This window comes from Morus notabilis, unplaced genomic scaffold (genome assembly GCF_000414095.1).
Source record: "Morus notabilis unplaced genomic scaffold, ASM41409v2 Scaffold406, whole genome shotgun sequence".
Classification (NCBI taxonomy): Eukaryota; Viridiplantae; Streptophyta; class Magnoliopsida; order Rosales; family Moraceae; genus Morus; species Morus notabilis.
The window spans coordinates 535,804-558,693 of record NW_010364333.1 but is presented as its reverse complement, the minus strand read 5'-3'; the positions used below and the strand labels follow the sequence as shown (position 1 = coordinate 558,693).

General features: G+C 34.2%; 4 protein-coding genes and 1 long non-coding RNA gene across 7 annotated transcripts; 4 read left to right on the top strand and 1 right to left on the bottom strand.

The window, feature by feature from the left end:
- The first annotated feature begins 914 nt into the window (after positions 1-914).
- On the top strand, positions 915-6,845 carry LOC112093152 (secoisolariciresinol dehydrogenase-like). 3 transcript variants are annotated; one of them, XM_024171064.1, is made up of 3 exons: positions 915-967; positions 5,323-5,387; positions 5,988-6,845. In XM_024171064.1, exons 2-3 carry the CDS (start codon positions 5,350-5,352, stop codon positions 6,778-6,780), a joined length of 831 nt encoding a protein of 276 aa, XP_024026832.1. In that variant the 5' UTR covers positions 915-967; positions 5,323-5,349; the 3' UTR covers positions 6,781-6,845. The 3 variants fall into 3 exon arrangements, with proteins under 3 accessions (XP_024026832.1, XP_024026830.1, XP_024026831.1); XM_024171062.1 differs by lacking the exon at positions 915-967 and adding an exon at positions 4,214-4,555; XM_024171063.1 differs by lacking the exon at positions 915-967 and adding an exon at positions 4,214-4,636.
- A 1,435-nt stretch (positions 6,846-8,280) lies between these two features.
- LOC112093156 lies at positions 8,281-10,028 on the bottom strand. The gene is made up of 3 exons (XR_002902931.1): positions 9,876-10,028; positions 9,061-9,121; positions 8,281-8,470 (listed from the first exon to the last, which is right to left on the bottom strand). It is a non-coding gene; the product is annotated as an uncharacterized LOC112093156 (long non-coding RNA).
- A 3,163-nt stretch (positions 10,029-13,191) lies between these two features.
- On the top strand, positions 13,192-14,996 carry LOC21401824 (secoisolariciresinol dehydrogenase). Its single transcript, XM_010106509.2, has 2 exons — positions 13,192-13,294; positions 13,920-14,996. Exons 1-2 carry the CDS (start codon positions 13,257-13,259, stop codon positions 14,698-14,700), a joined length of 819 nt encoding a protein of 272 aa, XP_010104811.1. The 5' UTR covers positions 13,192-13,256; the 3' UTR covers positions 14,701-14,996.
- A 923-nt stretch (positions 14,997-15,919) lies between these two features.
- LOC21401823 (secoisolariciresinol dehydrogenase) lies at positions 15,920-18,135 on the top strand. The gene is made up of 2 exons (XM_010106508.2): positions 15,920-15,968; positions 17,331-18,135. Exons 1-2 carry the CDS (start codon positions 15,931-15,933, stop codon positions 18,118-18,120), a joined length of 828 nt encoding a protein of 275 aa, XP_010104810.1. The 5' UTR covers positions 15,920-15,930; the 3' UTR covers positions 18,121-18,135.
- Positions 18,136-21,188: 3,053 nt separating this feature from the next.
- On the top strand, positions 21,189-22,385 carry LOC21401822 (secoisolariciresinol dehydrogenase). Its single transcript, XM_010106507.2, has 2 exons — positions 21,189-21,270; positions 21,421-22,385. The coding sequence occupies exons 1-2, from the start codon at positions 21,233-21,235 to the stop codon at positions 22,214-22,216; spliced, it is 834 nt and encodes a 277-aa protein (XP_010104809.1). The 5' UTR covers positions 21,189-21,232; the 3' UTR covers positions 22,217-22,385.
- Positions 22,386-22,890: the final 505 nt, after the last annotated feature.

Sequence of the window (22,890 nt, the reverse complement as noted above, 5' to 3'; positions counted from 1 at the left end):
GGTCTGACTCTCTCATTTTATTCACTTATTTATTTATTCAGTTTTATAAATTATATCCTACTGGGCCTTCCACTCACTTTTATTATGTTTTTAATGTTTTAAACCCCTCCTCCAGAGTTAGCGGTTTAGATTTACAATGTGACAAGTGGATGCCAATGGATTGAAGGTGTGAGATTTGAAGCAGTACGTTTGTTTCAGATTTACATTTTTAAATTCTGAGATGTACTGTATTTTTGTATGTAAACTGTATTGGTCGACATTGTCCCAGAATTGTACTATTTTCTTGAACTTTATGGACTGTTTTAAATATGGAAAATAGTAAAAAATAGGCCAATATGAAAAGCTTAAGAAAGTATATAGGCCAATTTTTAATTATAGAAATTAATAGGCCATAACTTGTCAAGTTATGATTCATAACCAGATAAATTATGGACAAACTTGTCAAGTTATAGTTCATAACCAGACAAGTTATGGACGAAAACAGTAATTTGGCCTATTTATTAACTTATGTAAACTATTGGCCTATTAATTTTAATTCATCTCAAGTCTTGACCTATTTCCTTATTTCTCCCTTTAAATATTATTTATGAAAAAAGATCTTCGGAGTAAACTATATTGATATTTATGTATCTATTTTTGTGATTTTGTTAAACAGTTCAAGTTAAATAAATTAAACTCCAATAAAATAAATAGGGCCGGTGGTGACACTCTCTCTAAATATTTGATCAGCGTATTAGGCTAAATTCCTCTCTTCCTACCTTTTTTTGGTTGAGGCAATGTGGCAAAACAAAAACCAGAGGGGCAATTTTTGAGCCCCCCCTGCCGTGTGTGGTGTGTGCCCATGGGAGTGGATGCAGAGGAGAGAAGAGTTCAAAACTCCTCTAAGCTCTCTTGATTTTCTCAGCCTCCTTGAACGGATTCCGGCCACCAAAACGACGTTATTCCGCTACCGAGTGGAGTGGAGGAGGTAATCCTAAAACTATTAGATTTTCTATATGCTTTAAAATCCAATTTGATAATGTATTTTTGGGTTAAATGTTTTTATCTGTATTGAGAACCCATTAATTTCTGACAAATATATAACCTGAGAATATCTCCAATGATTAATCCTTCTTTAGCAAGTGAGGATCCGCAATTGACCGCCTGAGCAACCCGTGTTGCATCAACTTCAACCTCATTAATTTGTAGACGACATTGTTGGGCGACTAACAATCCTTCACGCAGAGCAACACATTCCGCTAGGAAAGGTGAGAGAGCCTGGAAACTTCTTTGCGATACATGCCAAAACAATCCCCGAACTGTCACGAATAACAACCCCTACTCTAATAGAATCCACACCTTCACGAACAACTGCGTTAGAGTTTAATTTCAAACAACCACTAGGTGGAGGCTCCCATTTCTCGACGTGTTTTGGCTGCTCTGAAATGGGCCTTTCAATCTATTCCTAACATTGCTAGTAATCACCCAACATTCTACTAGCAATGCCTAGCGTATCCTCCGGCTTGGACTGCATCCGTTGATGAACAAATCGATTTCGGACCTTCCAAACAGCCCATGCCACTGCATAGAAATCTTGCACCAAACACACATCCCTTCAAACACATAGCATTGACACCTTTTAATTTTCGCCATAGTGCACTAGAGTCCCAAACTCTACGAGCATAAGAGCATTCCCACAATGCATGCCATGAAGTGTCTATAGCTTCCAAGCATTGCTGACAAGTTGGAGCACAATTTATCCCTCTTCTACCAAGAGACACAAGACACAGGAGAATATGATTTGTGGCTCTCCACATAAAATTTTTAATCTCATTTGGTAAATTAAGCCTCCACAATTTAGTCCACCATCCTAGATCACCTCGACATCCCGATCGACACTGTTCTTCTTTAATCTCCATAGCTAGCGGATAGCTCGATTTCACCATATACCGCCCTTTTGAGTCAAAATGCCACACTAACTGATCTTGACAAAAGCCCTGTCCCAAAGGAATGCGGTTGATAACTTCCTGATCAATTGGGAGCAAAAGATTATTAATCAATATCCGTGGCAGCCGTGATTGGTTGAAAAGTTTCCCACGCCACAATTGCAATTTCTGCAGAATGCAATCTTTAATTGCATTAAATGTTGCTATTGTTGCTATTTTATTATCCCCAACAAATGAAGGGAGCCCAAAGTATTTGTCATGAGAAATATTCACATCAGCTAATCCCAAACATTCTTGTGTATCACTCTTCACATCATCTTCACATTAGGGCTAAAAGTAATCTTAGATTTGGAAAAATTAATCACTTGCCCCAAAGTGTTGGGCATAATCCGCAAGCACATTAGCAATATTCAATCCATCATTCACACTGGCTTTGCAAAAATAATAGAATCGTCAGATATTGCAAATGACTAACCTTAGGTGCTCGCCGGGCGACTAAAATTCCAGAAATCTGTCTCATATCCTCAGCCTTCCGAATTAAGGCCGTACGCACAAGTGAGGAAAAGGTAAGGTGAGAGAGGGCATCCTTGTCAACCTCTTGTTAAAGTATAAAATTATTGTTGACCCACATCTTAATAGCTTAAACTTTTGAGATGAATTAGTAAATTAATATGATATCAAAGTAGGAGGTTCTGAGTTCAAACATATCCCCGTAATTGCACTTTTATTCCCCTTTAAAATTGTCATCATGTGTTGGGTCTTTAATATATCTCGGATTTAAATATTTATGTATTGGACTTTTCAATTAATTTACCCACACAATTGCCCATTGTCTAACCCACACGTGAAGGAGAGTGTTAAAGTATAAAATTATTATTGACTCATTTTTTAATAGCTTATGCTTTTAAGATAGATTGATAAACTAACGACCCTCGTTTTGGCTTGACACATCCTTGACGGACCCCTTCAATAAAAAGGCATCTTAACCGAAGTCACACATTCTATAACCAGGCGAATGGGCTGGGGACCAAACTCCATTTTTCTCATCATGCTCTCAAGAAACGACCATTCAATATGGTCATAGGCCTTGCTCATATCTAGTTTGAGGCCCATGAGACCTTCCCATCCTCCAAGCTCTGAACGAATGGAGTGGAGCACTTCGAAAGCCACAAGCACGTTGTCCGTAATAAGACAGCCTGGGACAAACACACTTTGTTCTTGCGAGATAATCATCGGAAGCACTCTTTTTAATCTGTTTGCCAAAGTCTTTGAAATTACCTTATAAGATATGTTGCATAAACTTATGGGCCGAAAATCAGACACTCACTTAGGATCCTTCATCTTTGGAATCAACACCACTTTAGTATTATTTAGAGGCTGAATGGAACAATGTTCATTAAGCACTCGGAGACAAACAACAACTAAATCAGGCCCAATTAAATCCCAATTCTTTTGAAAGAAAATCGCATGGAAACCATTCGGACCCAACATCGATCTAGCTCGACTTGTAAAAGATATCAAAGACAAAAACAAAACTTCAGGAAGTAATAATCTGTCAAAATTAAAAATTTAGGACCAAAACATCAATATTTCAAACTTCAGGGCCTAACATATTAATAAACCTACATTTTATTGCTAGTAAAAAAAGTATCTATAGGATTATTTTTATTGATGCTCCTTAAATCTTAGAGTCATTTCTAGTTTGTCTCATGAACTTTAAAAATTCATATTTTATCCTTAAATTTTGAATTATTTCTACTTAATCATTTTTGTTATAATTTCTGTTAAAAACAGATAGAAAAAAAGAAAATAGCGTAGTCACATAATTTTTTTGTTTGAATTTTTGTTAAAAAAATAGATAAAAATCATATAATCATACTTAATCTCCTTTTTTTTTTGTTTAATTTAAGTAAAAAAATATAATAAAAAAGTTAAGTAATAACACCTCATAAATTGAGGTAAATTGAAAATGAAACGTAAGATAATCGAAATCTATATTTAGGAGACGTTTGGTTGGAGGATTTAAACCATATTTTGAATCATAATTTATGATTTATTATAGTATTTTTTCTCATAAAAAATACACGTAAATAAAAAATAATTTTAATTACATGATTCTAATCTATGAACCAAACGTCTTAATAAGAAAGGTGCACATACTAAAATAAAAAAATAAAAAAATGGATATTGTTAGTGCACAGATGCGGTGTATATGAATTATGATTCATGAAAAAGTAAAAACCACCGACTTTTTTTTTGAAATAATTTTCGATCCCACATGTCTCTAATGGAGTACTGGTTTGCTGTTATCAACTCTCACGTGCGAAGCACTATGGGCTCTGGAGATCACTACTCTGGGTCGTCGTCGGAGCTGAGTCAGTTGACTCGGGAGTTCCTGGACTGGGCGAGTCAGCCCGAGTTCTCGGCTTGGCTGAGAAGGGTTCACAGGAAAATCCACGAGAACCCAAGCTAGCCTTCGAGGAGTTCAAGACGAGTCAACTCGTGAGATCGGAGCTCGACTCGCTCGGCGTCGAGTACACGTGGCCGGTGGTAAAGACCGGCGTGGGGGCTTCCGTGGGGAGCGGCGCTCAGCCCTGGTTCGCCCTCACATGGACGCTCGTCCCATTCAGGTTCTCTCTCTCCCATAGGCCCAAATTGAGGCCCATTTCTTCTTCAAAGCCCAACACTTTTTTGTATAGTCATAGTCTCAGGTAGAATTTCTTACAAGGGGGAATCATTATAATAACTACTAGCTTAATTTTTTTAGTGCAATGAATTATTATAATGCAATGTATTCCATGAATATGAAGTAATCACATGCAATCATGCACTTGATATAATAAATACGAATATTTTTTTGGTAGGTTTGAGGTTATAGCTTTTATGTTGTCGTTTTTTTTATGTCGAGGAGTATTTAGAAGTTCTTTATTTAAATGCTTAGACTTTTTCCTATTGTCGCGAGTCAGAAATTCTTTAGTGGGACAACTCAGTCTCTAAAAAACTCTATTTTTTAAAAACATGGGGAACAAAAAGTGAAATTTCGAAAGTTGAGTCAGGGGCACATGACCTGTTCTATTATAGCCACTGATTTTAGTGAAATTTCATTGATGCCCTTGAAGGCAACAAACACTGAACTAGTCGAATAGACACTGAGGAAAAATAATAATTAGCTAAAGATAGTATTTTATTGAATGGACACATAATTGTATGTGTTTGCAACTTTCTAGAAATCAATTTTTTCATTTTCAAAAATCAGGAAAGCACACTAAAGTAAAAAAGTATGAATATAAATGTAGAAGAAAATAAAGGGTCTTGGTGATCTTGATAGGCTACTATATAAATCTTAATTTGGTTCCTAATAAGATATCCAAGAGTACTGAGAATGTTTCTCAAACAGATTGAGTCTCTGATCTTTCTCTGAGCAATGGCAAACTACTCACTACTTTCGGCTGTTTCAAGAAGGTTAGTCACAACATATTGCAAATCGATTAGTCTTTTCGCACCCTAACAACGAAGAAGAATTTAACTTCTAACTTTGTTACTGCATATAAGGATTTTTTTTTATTTTTTAAATTCCACGAGAAAACGATCCAAGTTAAATATTACTATTTTGTCTATTTTTACCATTTGATTCCCTTTATCACGATCCTGAAGCCATATCATGATCATGGATCCAGGAATTTATCACGAACTATATAATATATAATATAATTTGACGTGGTTTATATGTGAAAAAAAAAAAAAACCAAAAGGATAATAATTGTTAAACTCAGCAAAATATTACTAGCACTTACATTCTGCTTAAGTTGGTGAAGTTTTGCGTGTCGGTCAAACGTAAAACAGTCGTTTGAAACTCTTTCCTTGTAGTGACTCCTTAAAATCAATTCCAAAATTTGCATTGGACCATTATGTATAAGAAAGTTTTATTGTTTTATCATCATGAAAAAAAAAATAAATGCTAACACTAATAAGAAACTTTGTGAGGATTAATTACTAGTAATGAACCAATTTAATTCAGTCTAAATGTTGTCCTTGTGTGTATCTATCAATCTATCTATATAGGTTAGAGGGAAAGGTGGCTATAATAACAGGAGGAGCAAGTGGAATAGGCGCATTCACTGCAAAAGTATTCGCCAATCATGGAGCCAATGTTTTCATAGCAGACCTCCAAGACGATCTCGGCCGCTCGGTCTGTGAATCCATAGGCGAAACAAGCTGCAAATATGTCCATTGCGATGTCACAGACGAATCCCAAGTGAAAACCGCCGTGGAAAAAGCGGTCAAGGCCTACGGGAAGCTAGACATAATGTTCAACAACGCCGGCATAATCGACGAATACAAGCCCCGTATAATCGACAACAAGAAGGCTGATTTTGAGCGCGTGTTGAGCGTGGATGTGACCGGGGTCTTCCTTGGTATAAAGCACGCCGCTCAGGCCATGATCCCTGCCAGGAGCGGCAGCATCATCGTGACTGCAAGCATGAGTTCGTGCGTCGGCGGTGTGGCGACGCACGCTCTCACCGCGGCAAAGCACGCCGTGGTGGGACTAACGAAAAATGTAGCAGTCGAGCTGGGACAGTTCGGAATCAGAGTGAATTCCCTGTCGCCTTCTGTGGTGGCGACACCTCCGGCGATGACGTTTCTCGGGGTTGATCATGAGGAGGGGGTTGAGAATTTGGCGAGCTCGGTGGCGAACCTAAAACATGTCACGCTTAAGGCGGAGGATGTGGCAAATGCGGCTCTGTTTTTGGCTAGCGACGAGGGAAGATATATAAGTGGGCATAACCTTGTTATTGATGGTGGTTTTAGCGTTGTTAATCCTTCCTTCCACATGTTTCAGTACCCGGAGAATTGATCATCTTTGCAACAAACGGGGAATTTTTTTTTTTTAAAAAAAATTTTCTCAGTTGATTTTAAGGTCACGACTAGTGCTTAATCATCTGATCATATTAATGAGTTTTGTTTTTCTTCCTTTTTTTTCTCGTAAACAGGGAAATTGAAAGTTTTAATGTTACTAGTGCTTCATCATCTGATCATGTTATACACGTGAATGTCGTTTTTGAAGGTTGTCGTTTTTTGGCGTTTATATTGAAATCGTTTGGAATTCATGTCATTCTGCAAGGTCATTGCCCGCTTCTTTGTGGAGGCCGTCGGCGTCGTTTACGTTTATGAGATTTCTCTCTTTTTACGTTTTCGTTTGACTTTACAAGACACTAGAGATGTCGTTCTTAAAGGTACTTTGTTTAATGTGCTGATATAAGAGCTGGCAATTCGTGTCATTTTATGTCGGGTTGAAACAATTTGATTTCACAAAACCCTCAACATGAACACGGTCCGTGACTTGACGAGTTGAAAAATCCTCAACCTGAACATTACCTGTTTCAATTTGATTTCACAAAACCCTCAACATGAACACGATCCGTGACCTGACGAGTTGAAAAATCCTCAACCTGAACACGACCTGGATGGGTTACAGGTGTCCTGCTAACCCGTGACCCTGACTCTTTAAAAAAACACTTTAACTAAAACACCCTTTATATATTTATTTAGTTAAAAAAACACTTCCTTTTCTTATTATGTAAATGCTTAGAGTACTCTGTGCCCGTAAAGTTAGTCATAAAATATCCCTTGAATCTATTATAAATTTTTTTTTATATAAATACTTGAATTTTGAATTGGTCTATGTGTGAGTTACGTTTCTTAATATCCCCTGTATTTTGATATCACACATTTGTGTGTATGTGTGTGTGAGGTATGTTTCTTAATTGGTTCTACTCCCAGTTGATTTTTTCTCTGTTACATCTGGTATCTAAAACCATTATGTAATAATTTATTTTCTCAAGTTTCCAAGTTTCATCAACCCAAGTTAATATTTTCAGCTTAATCGGGCTATTTAACTATTTAGGTTAATCATATAAATGGTCTTTAAATTTTACTCTCAATTCCATTTTAGTTCATAACTTTTAAAATATTCCACATATTATCCTTAATTTATTGTTTTATTTTAGTTTCGGCCACTCTATTTGTGACGACCTTGCTGAGTTAGCCATCACTGTTACTAACTTTAATATGTACGTTCTGAAACTCCCTAAAATTTGAGGTTTTTTTTTACTTACTGTAAAATGCTGTATGAATGCTGTAGCATTTTATTTTATAGCTTAAATAAAATGCTTTATGATTGCTGCAACATTTTCTTTATAAAATGTTGTAGCATTCTTTTTAAAAATACTATAACAACATATATGCTAGTTTCTACTTTTGAACATAGCAAAGGGTTTATACTTCAAAACCAATTTCCTTTTCTAAAGTATAAATTTACATATAGGTATATTTTGCTTCTCAAAAATCATGCTAGTTTACACAACTTAACAATTTTACTACAAGCTTCCAAAATACAAGTTCATAGACATATTTAACAAATCTTTTTTTAAAAAACTTTAAACTATTGCGGAAATAACTGCGTTCGGTATCCATTCCCCGACCTCCACTCCGCTCGTCCACTGCCTCGCCATCAGTCTATCAAGCATTATGAGCATGTTGCTTACCTACATTATAAATACTTTAAAATGAGCTTTCGCTCAGCAAGTAGGAACTATTACTCGCAAAATAACTGTAAGTTCACATGACTATATATGCATGAACTGATTATGCTGACTTATGATGTTTTATCATAGTTTTACTATTTGAACTTACTATCTGAACTTATCTTACTTACTGATGGGCCCGAGTGCTCGTACCACTAGCGCGCAATCATCAGGACGTGAGGGTTTACAAGGTCCCCAAGGACACTGTGATTATAAACTGAACTGAATGCCTCCCTCTTAGAGGACATTATTTTTTTTTTCTTCTCCCTTGCGGAGCCTGAGTTACCTCCCTCTCAGAGGCTGGTACGGCACTCAACTGAGTTTCTTCTTATAGGTTCTTCTTGACTTATTAAGGCATATGCAATATGACATAGCATAGCATATTATAACATGGAATGTACTCAAACACATATAATTCATGAGCACTGCTTAAGTGTATGCAATATGACATAGCATAACATACATATCTTTAAATGTACTCAAACATATATAATTCATGTGTACTGTTTATTTTAAAATCTATTTATACTGTAGGCGTGATTCCTACTTACCTGTTTTTAGGAAGTGGAATCCTCTATTCGCTAAAGAGTCTGTTCTCTTTCTTTCTTGTTTCTGAGAGTAGACACCCACTAAGAGTGTGAGATTAACTATCACTTGCTATTCTATTTTAGCAAGCTTGTAAGAAAGTCTAACTTCTCTATTTATGGCTTTCTTTCTCTTTTCTACCTTAACGGATTATGAAACATTATTTCTAATTTAAAGATTAGGTTTATCAAATCCCCATAACCTTACTTTTCATTAAACAAGGTTCAAACTCAAAATATCTTCTTGAGATTATACTTCGAGTTCTTAATGAACTTTTCTGTTTAACTCCAAAACTGTTTTGACAGTTATGCAATGTTTTTTTTTTTTTTTTTTTTTTTAAGAAAATAGTTTAAAACTTCTATTTAGAACTAAAACCAAGTTTAGCCTCAAATTCTAGAACTAAAACTAGGTTTAACTCCAAACTCTCAAACTAAATTTTGTCAGAGTTTCGCCTTATTTTTCTAGGTTTCCTGAGCTAACTTTAGCTTGATTTATCCATTGTTTTCACCTTCAAACACAAACTAAATCCTTTCTCTTTCAAATACACCATAAATCATAATCATGGTTTTAGGGTTTCTCAACTTTTCCAACAAAATTCTCTATATCAAAATTGCTAGAAACCAAGGTTAAATAACCAAAAATTTAACCTTAGATCCTTAGATTACATGTTATTAAACCATTTCAAGCAAATCTCTAGTTCTAGAAAATTTTTCCCTACTCTTCTCTACACATCCACGGCAGCAAAGAAAAAGAGAAAGAAGAGAAAATCTTCGAATCTCACCTTAGGAAATGAAGGTCAATCTCCGATGACGTGATGCCTCGGTTACTCTGTCGATTTTTTTTTTTTTTTTTTTTTTTTTTGTCTAAATCACTCTTTCTCTCACTTTGGAATTTTTTTCCTCTTCTTTTTTCTCTTGGCTGGACTCCCTGGTTTCTTTCCCACGTGAAAGTGACCATTTATGTATTGGCTTCCTCACTTGAACCGAGTCACCCAAAGCAAGGACAACTTTTTGTAAAATTTTGACTTTTCAAGCACCTTTTTGCAACAAAAAAATCACAAATATCTATTGCTCGCACAAAAGGTTGGCCGGCTGCCCTTCTTTGTTTTGTCCACATTTCAAAATCTCATGCATCCAACCTTTTGTTAATTTAAATCTCAACCATTGATTATTTAATAATTATTCTATTTTGGTTCAGCTTAATTTCCTATCTAGTACGCGTTTTATCCGCGTTTTTCGGACAGTTGGTCAACTTAGTCAACTTTGACCATTCTTCACTAACTTTTTGAGGGTGACGTTTTGGTCGACTCTTGGTCAACAAATTTTGACTTGGTCCACCTAAAACAGTCGAAACCCTAATTTACGCGATTTGGCCTTTCGGACCCATTTTTCGTCCATTTTTCGTTCCGATTATTTCTAAAACCCTAGAATTGATGTTTTTCAATTCTTTTTCATTTCTTAACCTTAAGATACATGTGTTGGCCTACTTGTGGATTTAACACAGTATTCTGCATATCTTTCCTTATTGTCGACTGAAAGTCGGTAACGGTATCTTACATAACTTAAATTTCTAATTACTTACTTGATGTCATCTTGCTTACATAAGCAAGGTTTAGTGAACACTTGGTAATCACCCCTTAATGCTCTATTCTTATAGCTATTCTTATTACTTCATACTAACTTTTGAGAACTTACTTAGTTGACAGGAAATTTCAGTTCCCGACTTTGTCGACTTCTAAACTCATATTGCATTTAAATTTCTTTACTGAAACACTACCCCTTTAATTCCCTCTTATCTGTTTGGGAATTAAGGGTTTTCTCTTTAAATGTCAGAGTGTTTCTCTATATGCTGCTAACATTATACTGCACTGAGAGATTCCTGGAATTAGGATTCTCAAACTGTTCTATGTACTGAGAATTCTTCCACCTTAATTGCGGTAAGAATTTATTAACTAAATTAATTGGTTCTTAAAATATGAACTAATCATAAAACTTGCTACAAAATTTCAGAATATTGATATTAATTTCATAAATCCTTTAGTCACAAAATATGATAGTATATTACTGAGAAAAGTCATTGACTTAAATAAATAAATTTACACTATTTAATTCTAGGATTTTCTCGGTCATTACACTATTAGTTAAGTGTTAAATATATGACGGAATTTGTGGAAAATAAGAACCAAAACTAAAAAATCTAAAATTTAGGGACAATTTTGAAAAATAACTTTTATTTGGTATTGTCTAAGTCCCTTAACTTTAGAATATTTTCCCAATTTTGGTCCCTAATTTCCACATATTCCATCATATATTTTACATCTAACTAATAGAGGGATTAAAATTGGGACAAATAATTGATTGGGGTAAAAAAATGAAACATTTAAAAGTTAGAAACTAAAATGAGATTTGAGATGAAGTCGTGGATCATGAAAGCTTATGAAAGTACCAAAGTTTCCCAGTACTTATGATAATTTTAAGGGAGAGTTTTGTGTTGTGTCATTTTGAATTGTAGGTTACAAAGTGAGATAATTTAATTTATGAGGTCAAAATTCAAATGACCTTTATTTTTCATAATAATGCTCAAGAACACCAATGATGTTGGCACCACAAAATAAAATAAGGTATGTCTCATGCGGTCAATTGATGAGACACACCTTTGAAGAATAATACTCAAAATATCTCATGTATTTTGTCAAAATATTATTTTCGTCTCTCTTATTACGAAAATGCTCAAAACATAACTAGTGTTTTTAAAAACATACCAAAACACCTCCTGAAGTAACTAAATTCTTAAAAATGCCATGGTTACTCTTCCCAAACTATATTAAATGTTCAAATAAAGATTCCAATCAAAGAAATAGTTCAATTACGTTGAGAATTTTGCTTTTTTTTAAAATTGATTTTATTTAGTCTTTTGGTTTAATGATGTTTTAAATAGTATTTAAAAAATATTGTGAAGAGTAATTATGGCATTTAAAAAAATTTAATGAGAAAATTACATAATTTATCCTAGACTGTATGAGTCTAGATTTTTACCCCTCATCTTGGATAATACCCTTTTACTAGTATAGTTATTTGACTAAAAAGGTTATTAATCAAGAATAAGTGGTAGAAATCTTAACCCATGCACTTTTAAAGGGCATTTATCTCCTTTTCCCAAATTAATTACTTCAGAAGGTGTTTTCGATATATTTTTATAAATAAAAGCGATGTTTTGGACATTTGCATAATAAGATAGGCGAAAGTGATATTTTGACAAAATATAAGGGATGTTTTGAATATTTGTTTTCCACCAAATTATTAATTATGATGTTTATAACATGCTCCCAAGAATTTTTCTTTCGTTTTCCACGTTTTTTTTAACATTTTATTTTAGATTAATTATAAAAAATCCCCTTGAATATACCTTTTGTAACACTTTGCTCTCCAATCTTTGAAACGTAACATTCGTTCTCACTGAACAATAAAATGTTAACAAAAAAGCCCATTCCATTAGCTTTTAAGAAAAAATGACATGTAATTTGTTATTTTGGAGTATTTTAGTAGTTTTATAATTTAAAATTTAATTTGAATTTAAAACTAATTTAAATTTGAGCTTCTAATTATGATACATATAAGATTTAATGTAAGTAAAACATTTTATGAATTTTTTTTTTGTAGAATAAAAAAATTTATAAAGTTTTTATTTGAATATTTGAATTAGATTAGATTCAAATTAAATTTTAAACCATAAAATTATCAAAATGGCTTTGAAATAGTAAATTAAATGTTAATTGCAGTTCAAAACCTAATAAAAGTGACTTTTTTTGTTAACATTTCATTATTCAGGAAAAACATATATTACACTTTAAAAATAAAGCGATAAAATGTTACGGGGTATAATTTAGAGAGAATTTTTGTAAGTAATACTTTTATTTTTTAAACTCGTGGTTGGTATGCACTGCTGTATGCTCATTCAATGGTTCCATTATAGTTTTGTCATGTTGCTGAGTTTTTCTGCATCCTATCAAAGTGAGTGGCAACATGTTACACGAAATTCACATGCCAGATTGGACACAATGTACGGTACTAGCGCTGAATAAAATATAATTGAGTCTCTGGCTTTTCACTGGCATTATTGAGAAACAAATAATTGAGACGTTGGCACTCCCTCTCAGTCTGCAATGGCTACAACTTCGCTATTATCGGCAGTCTCAAGAAGGTTAGCAAAAAAATAAAAAATAAAAAAACAAAAAATGTGATATTTCTGATTTTCTCTTTGTTCTTATTCTTTTTATTTATTTTTTCAATAGGCGAAAAACATTATTATATATATGATTTAGTCCTGAATTAGATATAAAATTCGTTAAAATTTTGCTATTTTGAAAATCAAAGTTTTAAATTAGCAAGAATATTTAAAGATAAAAAAAAAAAAACAAAAAACAAACTACAAGCGCGCGCTAAAAACCTTATTCTTTAACACGATCATCTTTTTGTAGATCTATGCATACAGCAACATGTCTTCATTATAAAGTACTTAACTCATAACAAATAAATTAAAGCTGGTACTAGTTTTCTTTTTCTTTGCAGCCCCGTATCAAAACTTTACTAATCTTTGCCTCAAAACCGTGGAGTAACTATTAGAACTTCGTTCTCTTTAGTATAGATTGGATAGTCTCAAAGCACTTTGGGATTGAGAAGGCACAAAAATTTGTGGTTGTGTGTTATCACATAAAGTCACATCTCAACTCGAATAAAAAACTTAAATTAGCGAACTAAACGAACCGTAAAAGGAAAACATAATTAATTGAGAGCTAATTTAACAACTAATTTATGTAATTGTGCAGGCTAGAGGGGAAGGTGGCCGTGATAACCGGAGGAGCAAGCGGGATTGGGGAATGCACCGCGAAAGTATTTGCTCATCACGGAGCCAAGCTAATCATAGCTGACATCCAAGATGCCCTCGGCCACTCACTCTGTCAATCCATAGACGAAACAAATTGCAAATACGTCCATTGCGATGTCACAGACGAAACCCATGTGAAAAATGCTGTGGACAAAGCTGTGAAGGCCTACGGAAAGCTTGACATTATTTTCAACAACGCAGGCACAAGTGACAAGAGCTACCTGCGAATCCTCAAAGATCAGAAGAATGATTTCGAGCGTGTGATGAGCGTGAACGCAACGGGAGTTTTCCTAGGCATAAAGCACGCTTCTCGGGTTATGATCCCTGCCAGAAGCGGCAGCATCATCTCAACTGCCAGTGTGTGTTCCTATATTGGTGGTGCAGCCTCACACGCCTATACCGCCTCAAAGCACGCCGTGTTAGGCCTAACAAAAAGTGCAGCGGTCGAGTTGGGGCAATACGGAATAAGAGTGAATTGCTTGTCGCCGTATGGTGTGGCGACGCCTTTGGTGGAGAAATTTTTGGGGCGAAAGAAAGGGGACATTGAGAATTTGTTTAGTTCCGCAGCCAATTTGAAGAATGTGACGCTTGAGGCAGAGGATGTGGCAAATGCAGCCCTGTATTTGGCTAGTGATGAGGCAAGGTATATAAGTGGGCATAACCTTTTTGTTGATGGAGGTTATAGCATTGCTAATCCTTCCTTCAACATGTTTCAGCCTTGATCACGCTTAATAATGTGTCCACCACAAACGAAAGATGAATACTTTGTGTGAGAACATATTTTTGTATCTCACTAATTATATTATAGTTTTGAAAGTGGAGGGTAGTTTTATGGGGGAAAAAAATACCTTATTTGAGTGGAATCGAAAAATAAACACCTTTATATTTATAAAAATAAGGATTTTTATACCTCTATGTTTTTAATCCTAAGTCGCTGATAGCTTCAGTTGTTAAAATTGATCTTCTTTTTGCTGCGTGGTGGTTGAGAATGCTATTTACTTAATTGTGTTTTGTGTTATACATGTTCCAATTAATTATCTGATTTCCAAATTTATGTCTTGGTCCATGACACCCATGATGAGAACATTGATTGATATGATGATCTGAATAACACATTTTTAGCATGCGAGTACAAAAATTATTCTCTCATACAGTACTATTTTCGATGTTAAATTTAGTATATGTTATACTTGATAGTATATTTAACACCACGTATAGCACATTGTTAAATTTTTGGCATTTGATTATATTAGTGGTAATTTTATGTATTTATATTTTCATTTAATCATATTGCAAGATTGGTGTTTTAAAATTATTTTACAATTAAAATCTTATTTTTACCATTTCAAAATTTTTTTATTTTTATAACTTTATTTTTCAAAGCTTAACAATTATAAAAAAAAAAAAAGAAATAAATTCAACATTAGAAAGGTTTTGTTTTACGTTATCTGGTGCCCAAGCAGCCGGCTAAAACAAACAAATAAAACTCAAATTAATCTGATCCTGACATTGGAGTAGCCACCAACAAGTTGTCTCTATATTTGTCACATTATTTTAAGTTCTTATTAAAAGAAAAAAAAAAAAAAACAAAACAAAAGTTAGTTCATTTTCAAGAAAAAGAATATATATAACTTTCGTGACAAATAGACAACTTCTGTGACAGCATATATATAACTTATTTTCTTGAAAGTGAACTAACATTTGTTTTTTCAATAGGAACTTACATATAATGTGACAAATAGTCAACTTGCCTAAGATGCCATATAACTTGAATTTATCGAGAGATTAGCTAGATTTCCTCGTCTATATCTTGTTAAAATGCCATTCTCAATCTTTGGTTCCCGTTAACTGTTCTCTCAAAAGACGAAGAATTTTATTTCTATTTTTACTTTTTTTTTTTTATGGAAAAGACTGAGGCTTAACAAGATCAAATCTCTCTTTTCTCTGAGCAAATGGCGACTACTTCACTACTCTCCGCTGTGTCAAGAAGGTAAGTTGTTGTAAAACATTGCAAATTAACTATTTACTTTATCAGTAATTTGTGTACGTTCATATAACGAAGTTAAACTTTAATATACACATATATTCCCTTTAAATAAAAAGAAATTAAACTTTAATATACACATTAGTCCTTTTTTTTTTCAGTTGTGTTTATAGTTAGGTATATACTTTTCTTTTCAATTCATTGAGGTTTCTTATTATAGATTCAACATTCTATAAGAATTAAGCCTTAAAAATATTAAAGAAGCACAAACAATTTCATTTCTTACCCATCGATTAAACTTTTGCTTTAGGCATTTATGTACAAAAGGGGGTGTGGTGTTGTTTGCTCTTTTTTTTTTTTAATTAATTTTTGCAAAATTCGTGTAGTTTGTTTTGCACACAAAGTGATAAGATGATCTAGAATATGCCAACATCAATGTTATATCTGTCACTAAAAAGTGCAAAATTAACATATTTGATGTGCTATTTAATTTTGTGCTTCAATTTATGACGTTATTTCAAACATTATATTTACTTTTGTCGTAATCGTTATATTGTAAACTTTTAATTAATACTCGTTGAAAAACATATAATTATTAGGGTTTCATTTAAAGAAATAAAACATGTAAAATATGACAAAAATGATAAGAATGAAAAGAATAGGGGAAGAAAAGAAAAAAAAAAAGAGTAAAAAAAAAACAAAACGTTTCATCAGGGGAACACAATTTAGAAAAAAAAAAGGCAGGGATATGTATGAATATAAATTATTTAAATGGAAAATTAAAAAGAAGTATATTTATGAGGGTCAATAAAAATGAAAAAAAAAAGGAAAATGTATAACAGGGCAAAAAAGATAAAAATTTAAAAAGGGTAGACAAAAAAAAATGAAAAAAAAAAAGAGGGGAAAAAGAAGGATAGTTTAAAAATGAAAAGAAAGAAATAAATAAAGTTTAGAAAAGAAATAAAAATGGGGAAATAAAAAAACGCAAAACAGGGATAAGGGAACCTCCCAAAAAAACCCATTCACGTATTGTTGCACAGATTAATAATATATATTAAAAAATACCAATTTTTCAATGGCTAAATAAAAAGTTAAATAACATCAATAGCAATTAAATACTAAAATTTACTAAAGAATAACACATTTCATTGGAGTTCGAGTGTCTGACTCGAATGCTAAAATTTAACGCATGTTTAGTTCGTTGATTAGAGTTTTTAATTCGAGTTGAGATGTGACTATTTTTAAGAGTTTTTTACTATAATAAAACTCAAATTCTAAACTCTAATCAGTGAAATGAACGGGGTCTTAGTATTAGCAGACTAATTTTATACTACATTGCATACTCACTTAAGTCCATGGTGAATGTAGGCTTGATGGAAAAGTGGTTTTGATAACTGGAGGAGCCAGTGGAATTGGAGAATCCGCAGCCAAATTGTTTGCTCATCATGGAGCCAAAGTAGTCATAGCAGACATCCAAGACAATCTCGGCCATTCGGTCTGCGAATCCATCGGCCAAACAAACTCCAAATACGTCCATTGCGATGTCACAGATGAATCCCAAGTGAAAAATGCCGTGGACGAAGCTATTAAGACCTATGGAAAGCTAGACATAATGTTCAACAACGCAGGCATAATTGACAAGAGCAGCCCTAGAATCACCGAAAACGAGAAGGCCGTTTTCGAGCACGTGCTGAGCGTAAACGTGACCGGGGTCTTCCTAGGCATAAAACACGCCGCTCGGGTGATGATCCCGGCGAGAAGTGGCTGCATCATTTCAACCGCCAGCCTGAGCTCTTGCATTGGCGGCACAGCCTCACACGCCTATACCTGCGCAAAGCACGCGGTGTTAGGCCTTACGAAAAACGCAGCCGTTGAGTTGGGACAATTCGGAATCAGAGTGAATTGCGTGTCGCCGTTCGGAGTAGCGACACCTATGGCGATAAAATATGCCGGAAGTAGCGCGGAAGACCTCGAGAATGGGATGAGTTTTCTGGCCAATCTAAAGAATGTGACGCTCAAAGCAGAGGATGTTGCAAATGCAGCTCTCTTTATATCTAGTGACGAGGGAAGGTACATAAGTGGGCATAACCTTCTCATAGATGGGGGTTTCGCCATCGCTAATCCTTCTTTCAACATGTTTCAGTACCCTGAGAATTGATTATGATCTCATTGACCAAACAAAAAACTTTAATGAGTATTTTGAGTTCACTTAAATACGGGATATTTATCTTTTTATATTTTGTGTTTTGAATTTATTCAAAAACTATACTTTCGATTTTGATCTCATTACCTTTTCACAGTCAATCCTTAATTTTAACATTTAAAATACCTAAAAGACCCCTGAATAAAAAAATAAAAAAGGAAAAAAAAAACTAAAAAAACCTTAAACTTACAGTTTTGACCTCAAAAAAATAAACAAAATACCATTGAAATGGATTTTTTTTTTTATGTTTTAAATTTTTATTGTTTGTGATGCTGGAAAGTTTTAGTTTCTTTTCTCTTTTTTTTTGGGACAGTTTTGTTATTTTAAAGGTTAAAATCAATCATTGACTGAAATAAGGTATAGATTCGTATATTAAATTTAATTTGAAGGTATACATTTGATTAGATTAAAGACCGAAGGTATACATTTTGAATAAACTTAAACACATGAGATAAAAATAAAAATATCCCCTTAAATATTGTAGCATGTCAAATATAATGTTATAATTAAGGTGCTGATTACAAATTTAACATTTAAGTGCAAAAAATAATCTCTAATGTAATGTTATTTGTTGTGTTAAATTTCACATATGCTATATTTTGTGACAAATATATTTCTCACCAAGTATAGTATATAAGAGATTTGACATTTAATTACTATTGCTTGAAATGTTTTCTTTTTCATGTAATCATTACAACTTTTACATTTTCTAATTATTTTAAAAATAAAAGTTTACTTTTACGACTTTCAAAGCTTAATGAAATAACATAACATATCACACTTTTTAATATTAAATACATAATTGATATTAACATTTCCGATGGAGATGGTCTAACATACTCAAGCACTTGATCCCAACAAAGAAAACTTTGTCGTTTATGTAGAGATGCAACAATGGGCCGGGACCCATGGGCCGGCCCAGGCCCATCCTGACACAGTGATGGGCCTGGCCGGCACGACCCGTCACTGCTCAAGGCATGACCAAACTCATAAATATTGGTGGGCTGGGCTAGGCCAACATATATCGACCTATGGGCCGGCCCGGCACGGCCCATGAAAAATCATGGGCCAGGTCGGGCTTGAGACGGGCTGGACAGCCCGGCCTATCTAGGCCCATATTGGGCCAGCCCGGCCCATCTAGGCCCATAATATTTATATGTTTTTTTTTTCTTTTTTTAGTAATTTTGTAAGCATCTTATGTATAATTATCTTGATTGTACTATTTTTTCTTTACTAAGGTTTTGTCCCACTCGGTTTTTCTTAGAAATGTTTTTATTTAATGAGACAATCGTAAATAAAATATCACTTTTCATATTTTCATTTAATATTCAAACTTTTATATTTGTTAACTTGTTTAAAAATTTAAAAATAAAAATTAAAAATTACATACTTAGATGGGCTGACCCATCTAAACCCATGATGGGCCAAGATGAGCCTTGAATGAGCCAGCCCATTCAAGACCCACGGCACGGCCCATCCTGACCCACGGCACGGCCTAACCCGGCTTACGTAAAATTAGCCTGTGGAGTTGGATAGATTGAGGTAATTTTTATACGGGCCGGCCCGGCCCGGCCCACAAAATTCGTGGGCTAAACCAGTCCGTCCCAATCCCGCGTGGGCCTAAGGAAAATGGGCCCGGCCCGGCCCGTTCTTACCTCTCTACTTTTATGTTTTTTGCGCGTTCAACAAATTTGTGTTAAAATTTTAGGGATTTTACAGGAAATGCGCACAATAGATTAATTTAGAAATTTGGAATATTCGGTGAACTAAGCAAATAAGAACGCTAAAACAACTTTTACCAGGGTGATTTAGAAGAATGCCGCTTTTAGAGAATTGGTGTTATATAACACTTCGTTGAAAAGATTTGAGAATAATTTATGTACAAAAATTGTACGAATGAATAACTAGAACTAGACCTTTTATATGACTTGGTTCAAATCCACTAGAGTTTCTTGTCGTTTCTGTATTTAAGTCGTTTGTTCAAATATTGCTGTTTCCTTGTTTGTCTCTCTCTTTTGGGGCTGCTGTAAATATGTGGTTGTTGCATCTTTCTTTCCTTGAGGTCGTTTTGTATTTAAGTAGTTCGTGTCGTTTCATGCTTCAATGTAAATTTCTTATTTTCTTGTCACTTTTATTTTATGTCGTTTCAACCTTTTCAGGAGAAAGAGATTTAAAAAAAAAATACTTTTATTTTATGTCGTTTCAACCTTTTCAGGAGAAAGAGAAAAAAGAAAAAAAAAATTATCGCTTTTTCATTATCTGTGGATTCTAGTTGTTTTAGAGAGTTCTTATTTCTACTTTGTTCTCACTTATAATTAATGTTCTTTTTATTTTTCGTTTGGTTGGAGGATTCAAACTATGTGATTCGAACCATTTTCGATTTACGTGTATTTTTTGTGAGAGAAAATACTGTAGCGAACCACGAATCATGATTCGAATCAGGGAACGAATCCCTCTACCAAACGCCCCCTGTGTTTCTAGTTCTTCCACTTGTTTACTTCTTTTACTATATTTACTTTTTCACGTAGGAAATACAGTCAACAACCTTAGTCCGTTTTTTCTTTCGGCTTTTTTGAAAATTTTAAGAAACTGTTCTTTTTCACTACGTACAGTTGTTTTAACTCTTAGATTAATTTTTAACAGCAGCACTTTTACATCACCAAATTTTAAAAATGACCATACACGTCGGACTATTAAAAAATTAATTCAATAATTAAAATAACAGTTTCTACCGATAATGAAAACGGACAATTCCGATCATACAAATCCCCTTTTCTTCTATTGACACCGATTGAAGATGATATGCGAAAATGCATGTATCGAATCGTAGAAAAATCCATACATCAAAGCGACAAAAGCATGAGTAACGCCATCAATCGCCTAACTTTGCTCTCTTTTCCTATGCTGACCTACATCCACCGGAAAAAACAAACAACTTGGTACGTCACAAACTTGGTAATAATCTGAATTCTGAAGACTATAAAATTAAGCATTAGTTAGCTAGTAGTGCTTATCTCAATTAACCCAATTAACAAGATCGACTCTTTCTCTCTCTAGTCTCTAAACAATGGCAACCATTCCATCATTATCTGCAGTGCCTAGAAGGTCAGTTAAAAATTAAATCCTATAGTTTTTTAACCCCAAAAAAAAAAGGTTCCACACAAGTAATATTGTTATTTGTGATTAGCGTTTCATTATTATTATTATTATTATTATTATTATTATTATTTAAGAACAAATTAAATTGTACAATAGGCTTGAAGGGAAGGTGGCTTTGATAACTGGAGGAGCAAGCGGAATTGGCGAATGCACAGCTAAAGTGTTTGCCCATCATGGAGCCAAACTAGTCATAGCAGACATCCAAGACGATCTCGGCTATTCAGTCGTCGAATCAATCGGCCAAACAAGCTGCAAATATGTCCATTGCGATGTCACAGACGAATCCCATGTGAAAAACGCCGTAGACGAGGCCGTTAAGACTTACGGTAAGCTTGACATAATGCTCAACAACGCAGGCATAGCTGACGAGAACAAGGCACGAATTATTGACAACGAGAAGGCTGATTTCGAGCGCGTGATGAGCGTGAACGTGACTGGAGTCTTCCTCGGCATAAAGCACGCTGCTAGGGTTATGATCCCCGCGAGAAGAGGCAGCATCATAACAACCGCCAGTATGTGTTCTCATATTGGTGGTGGATCCTCACATGCCTATACCGCGTCGAAGCATGCCGTGTTAGGCCTAGCGAGAAACGCGGCCGTTGAGTTGGGACAATTCGGGATCCGAGTGAATTGCTTGTCACCTTTTCCCCTATTGACGCCAATGACTTCAAAATATTTTGGGTCGACCAACCAGGAGGTCCTTGAGAATACATTCAAGTCATGGGGAAATCTAAAACATGTGACGCTTAAGGCAGAAGATGTTGCAAATGCGGCTCTATATTTGGCTAGTGATGAGGCAAATTATATAAGTGGGCATAGTCTTCTCATTGATGGTGGTTTTAGCATCGTTAATCCTTCCCTCAACTTGTTTCAATACCCAAATGAGAATTGATTATGTACCGGAGGCAAAAAGTTTTCATGGTTTAAAGTTTGATCAGTTTATTTCCAATAATGTATTCTTAGGTGCTTTATCTAAATAATATTTAAAAGTACTTGTATTATCTGTTATGCTTGTATCTCTACAATGTACTATTTTGTGGCTGCTTAATTTCGTTTTTTTTTTTTTAGCATATGGCCGCTTAATTTCCATGTTAAAAGAAATCTATAGTATTAATTTCTTATTTTATCTATTTGAAAGAGTACTGTTTGTACGTAAAGAAAAGCAGCTAAAGGGAAAAATCCCCAATGGGAGAGAAACAACTCTACTACATTGATTTTTAAGTAATGATAGGTGAGAGAGAACAGATTGCCTTTCACCGATATTCTGCCACCACCTGTGTGGTGGACTAAGAGTTTCTTCTCTTAATTTCATTTACTTTTACTTTTTCTTTTCAATGTTGAGAGGCTAATGTTATATATCGCTATTAGTAGAGATTATCATTATTGTCAACAGTTTATTCACATGCAATGACTTTAAGAACTACAAATTATTGCTCAAAAACTTAAATTAATATTTTTCTCTTAGTTAAGAAACCAATGGTAAAATCGCCATAAATGGTTTTATAAGCACTTTTTCTAATTTTAATGATTTCGCTTTTTCTTATTTTCTTCAGTTCGATTCTTTTT

Excerpts from the sequence above, each read along its gene's own strand:
- LOC112093152 (XM_024171064.1), top strand. The coding sequence starts at position 5,350 with ATGGCAAACTACTCACTACTTTCGGCTGTTTCAAGAAG. Across the intron at positions 5,388-5,987 it reads CTTTCGGCTGTTTCAAGAAG|GTTAGAGGGAAAGGTGGCTA; the intron begins GTTAGTCACAAC and ends CTATCTATATAG.
- LOC21401822 (XM_010106507.2), top strand. The coding sequence starts at position 21,233 with ATGGCAACCATTCCATCATTATCTGCAGTGCCTAGAAG. Across the intron at positions 21,271-21,420 it reads TTATCTGCAGTGCCTAGAAG|GCTTGAAGGGAAGGTGGCTT; the intron begins GTCAGTTAAAAA and ends ATTGTACAATAG.
- LOC21401823 (XM_010106508.2), top strand. The coding sequence starts at position 15,931 with ATGGCGACTACTTCACTACTCTCCGCTGTGTCAAGAAG. Across the intron at positions 15,969-17,330 it reads CTCTCCGCTGTGTCAAGAAG|GCTTGATGGAAAAGTGGTTT; the intron begins GTAAGTTGTTGT and ends TGGTGAATGTAG.
- LOC21401824 (XM_010106509.2), top strand. The coding sequence starts at position 13,257 with ATGGCTACAACTTCGCTATTATCGGCAGTCTCAAGAAG. Across the intron at positions 13,295-13,919 it reads TTATCGGCAGTCTCAAGAAG|GCTAGAGGGGAAGGTGGCCG; the intron begins GTTAGCAAAAAA and ends GTAATTGTGCAG.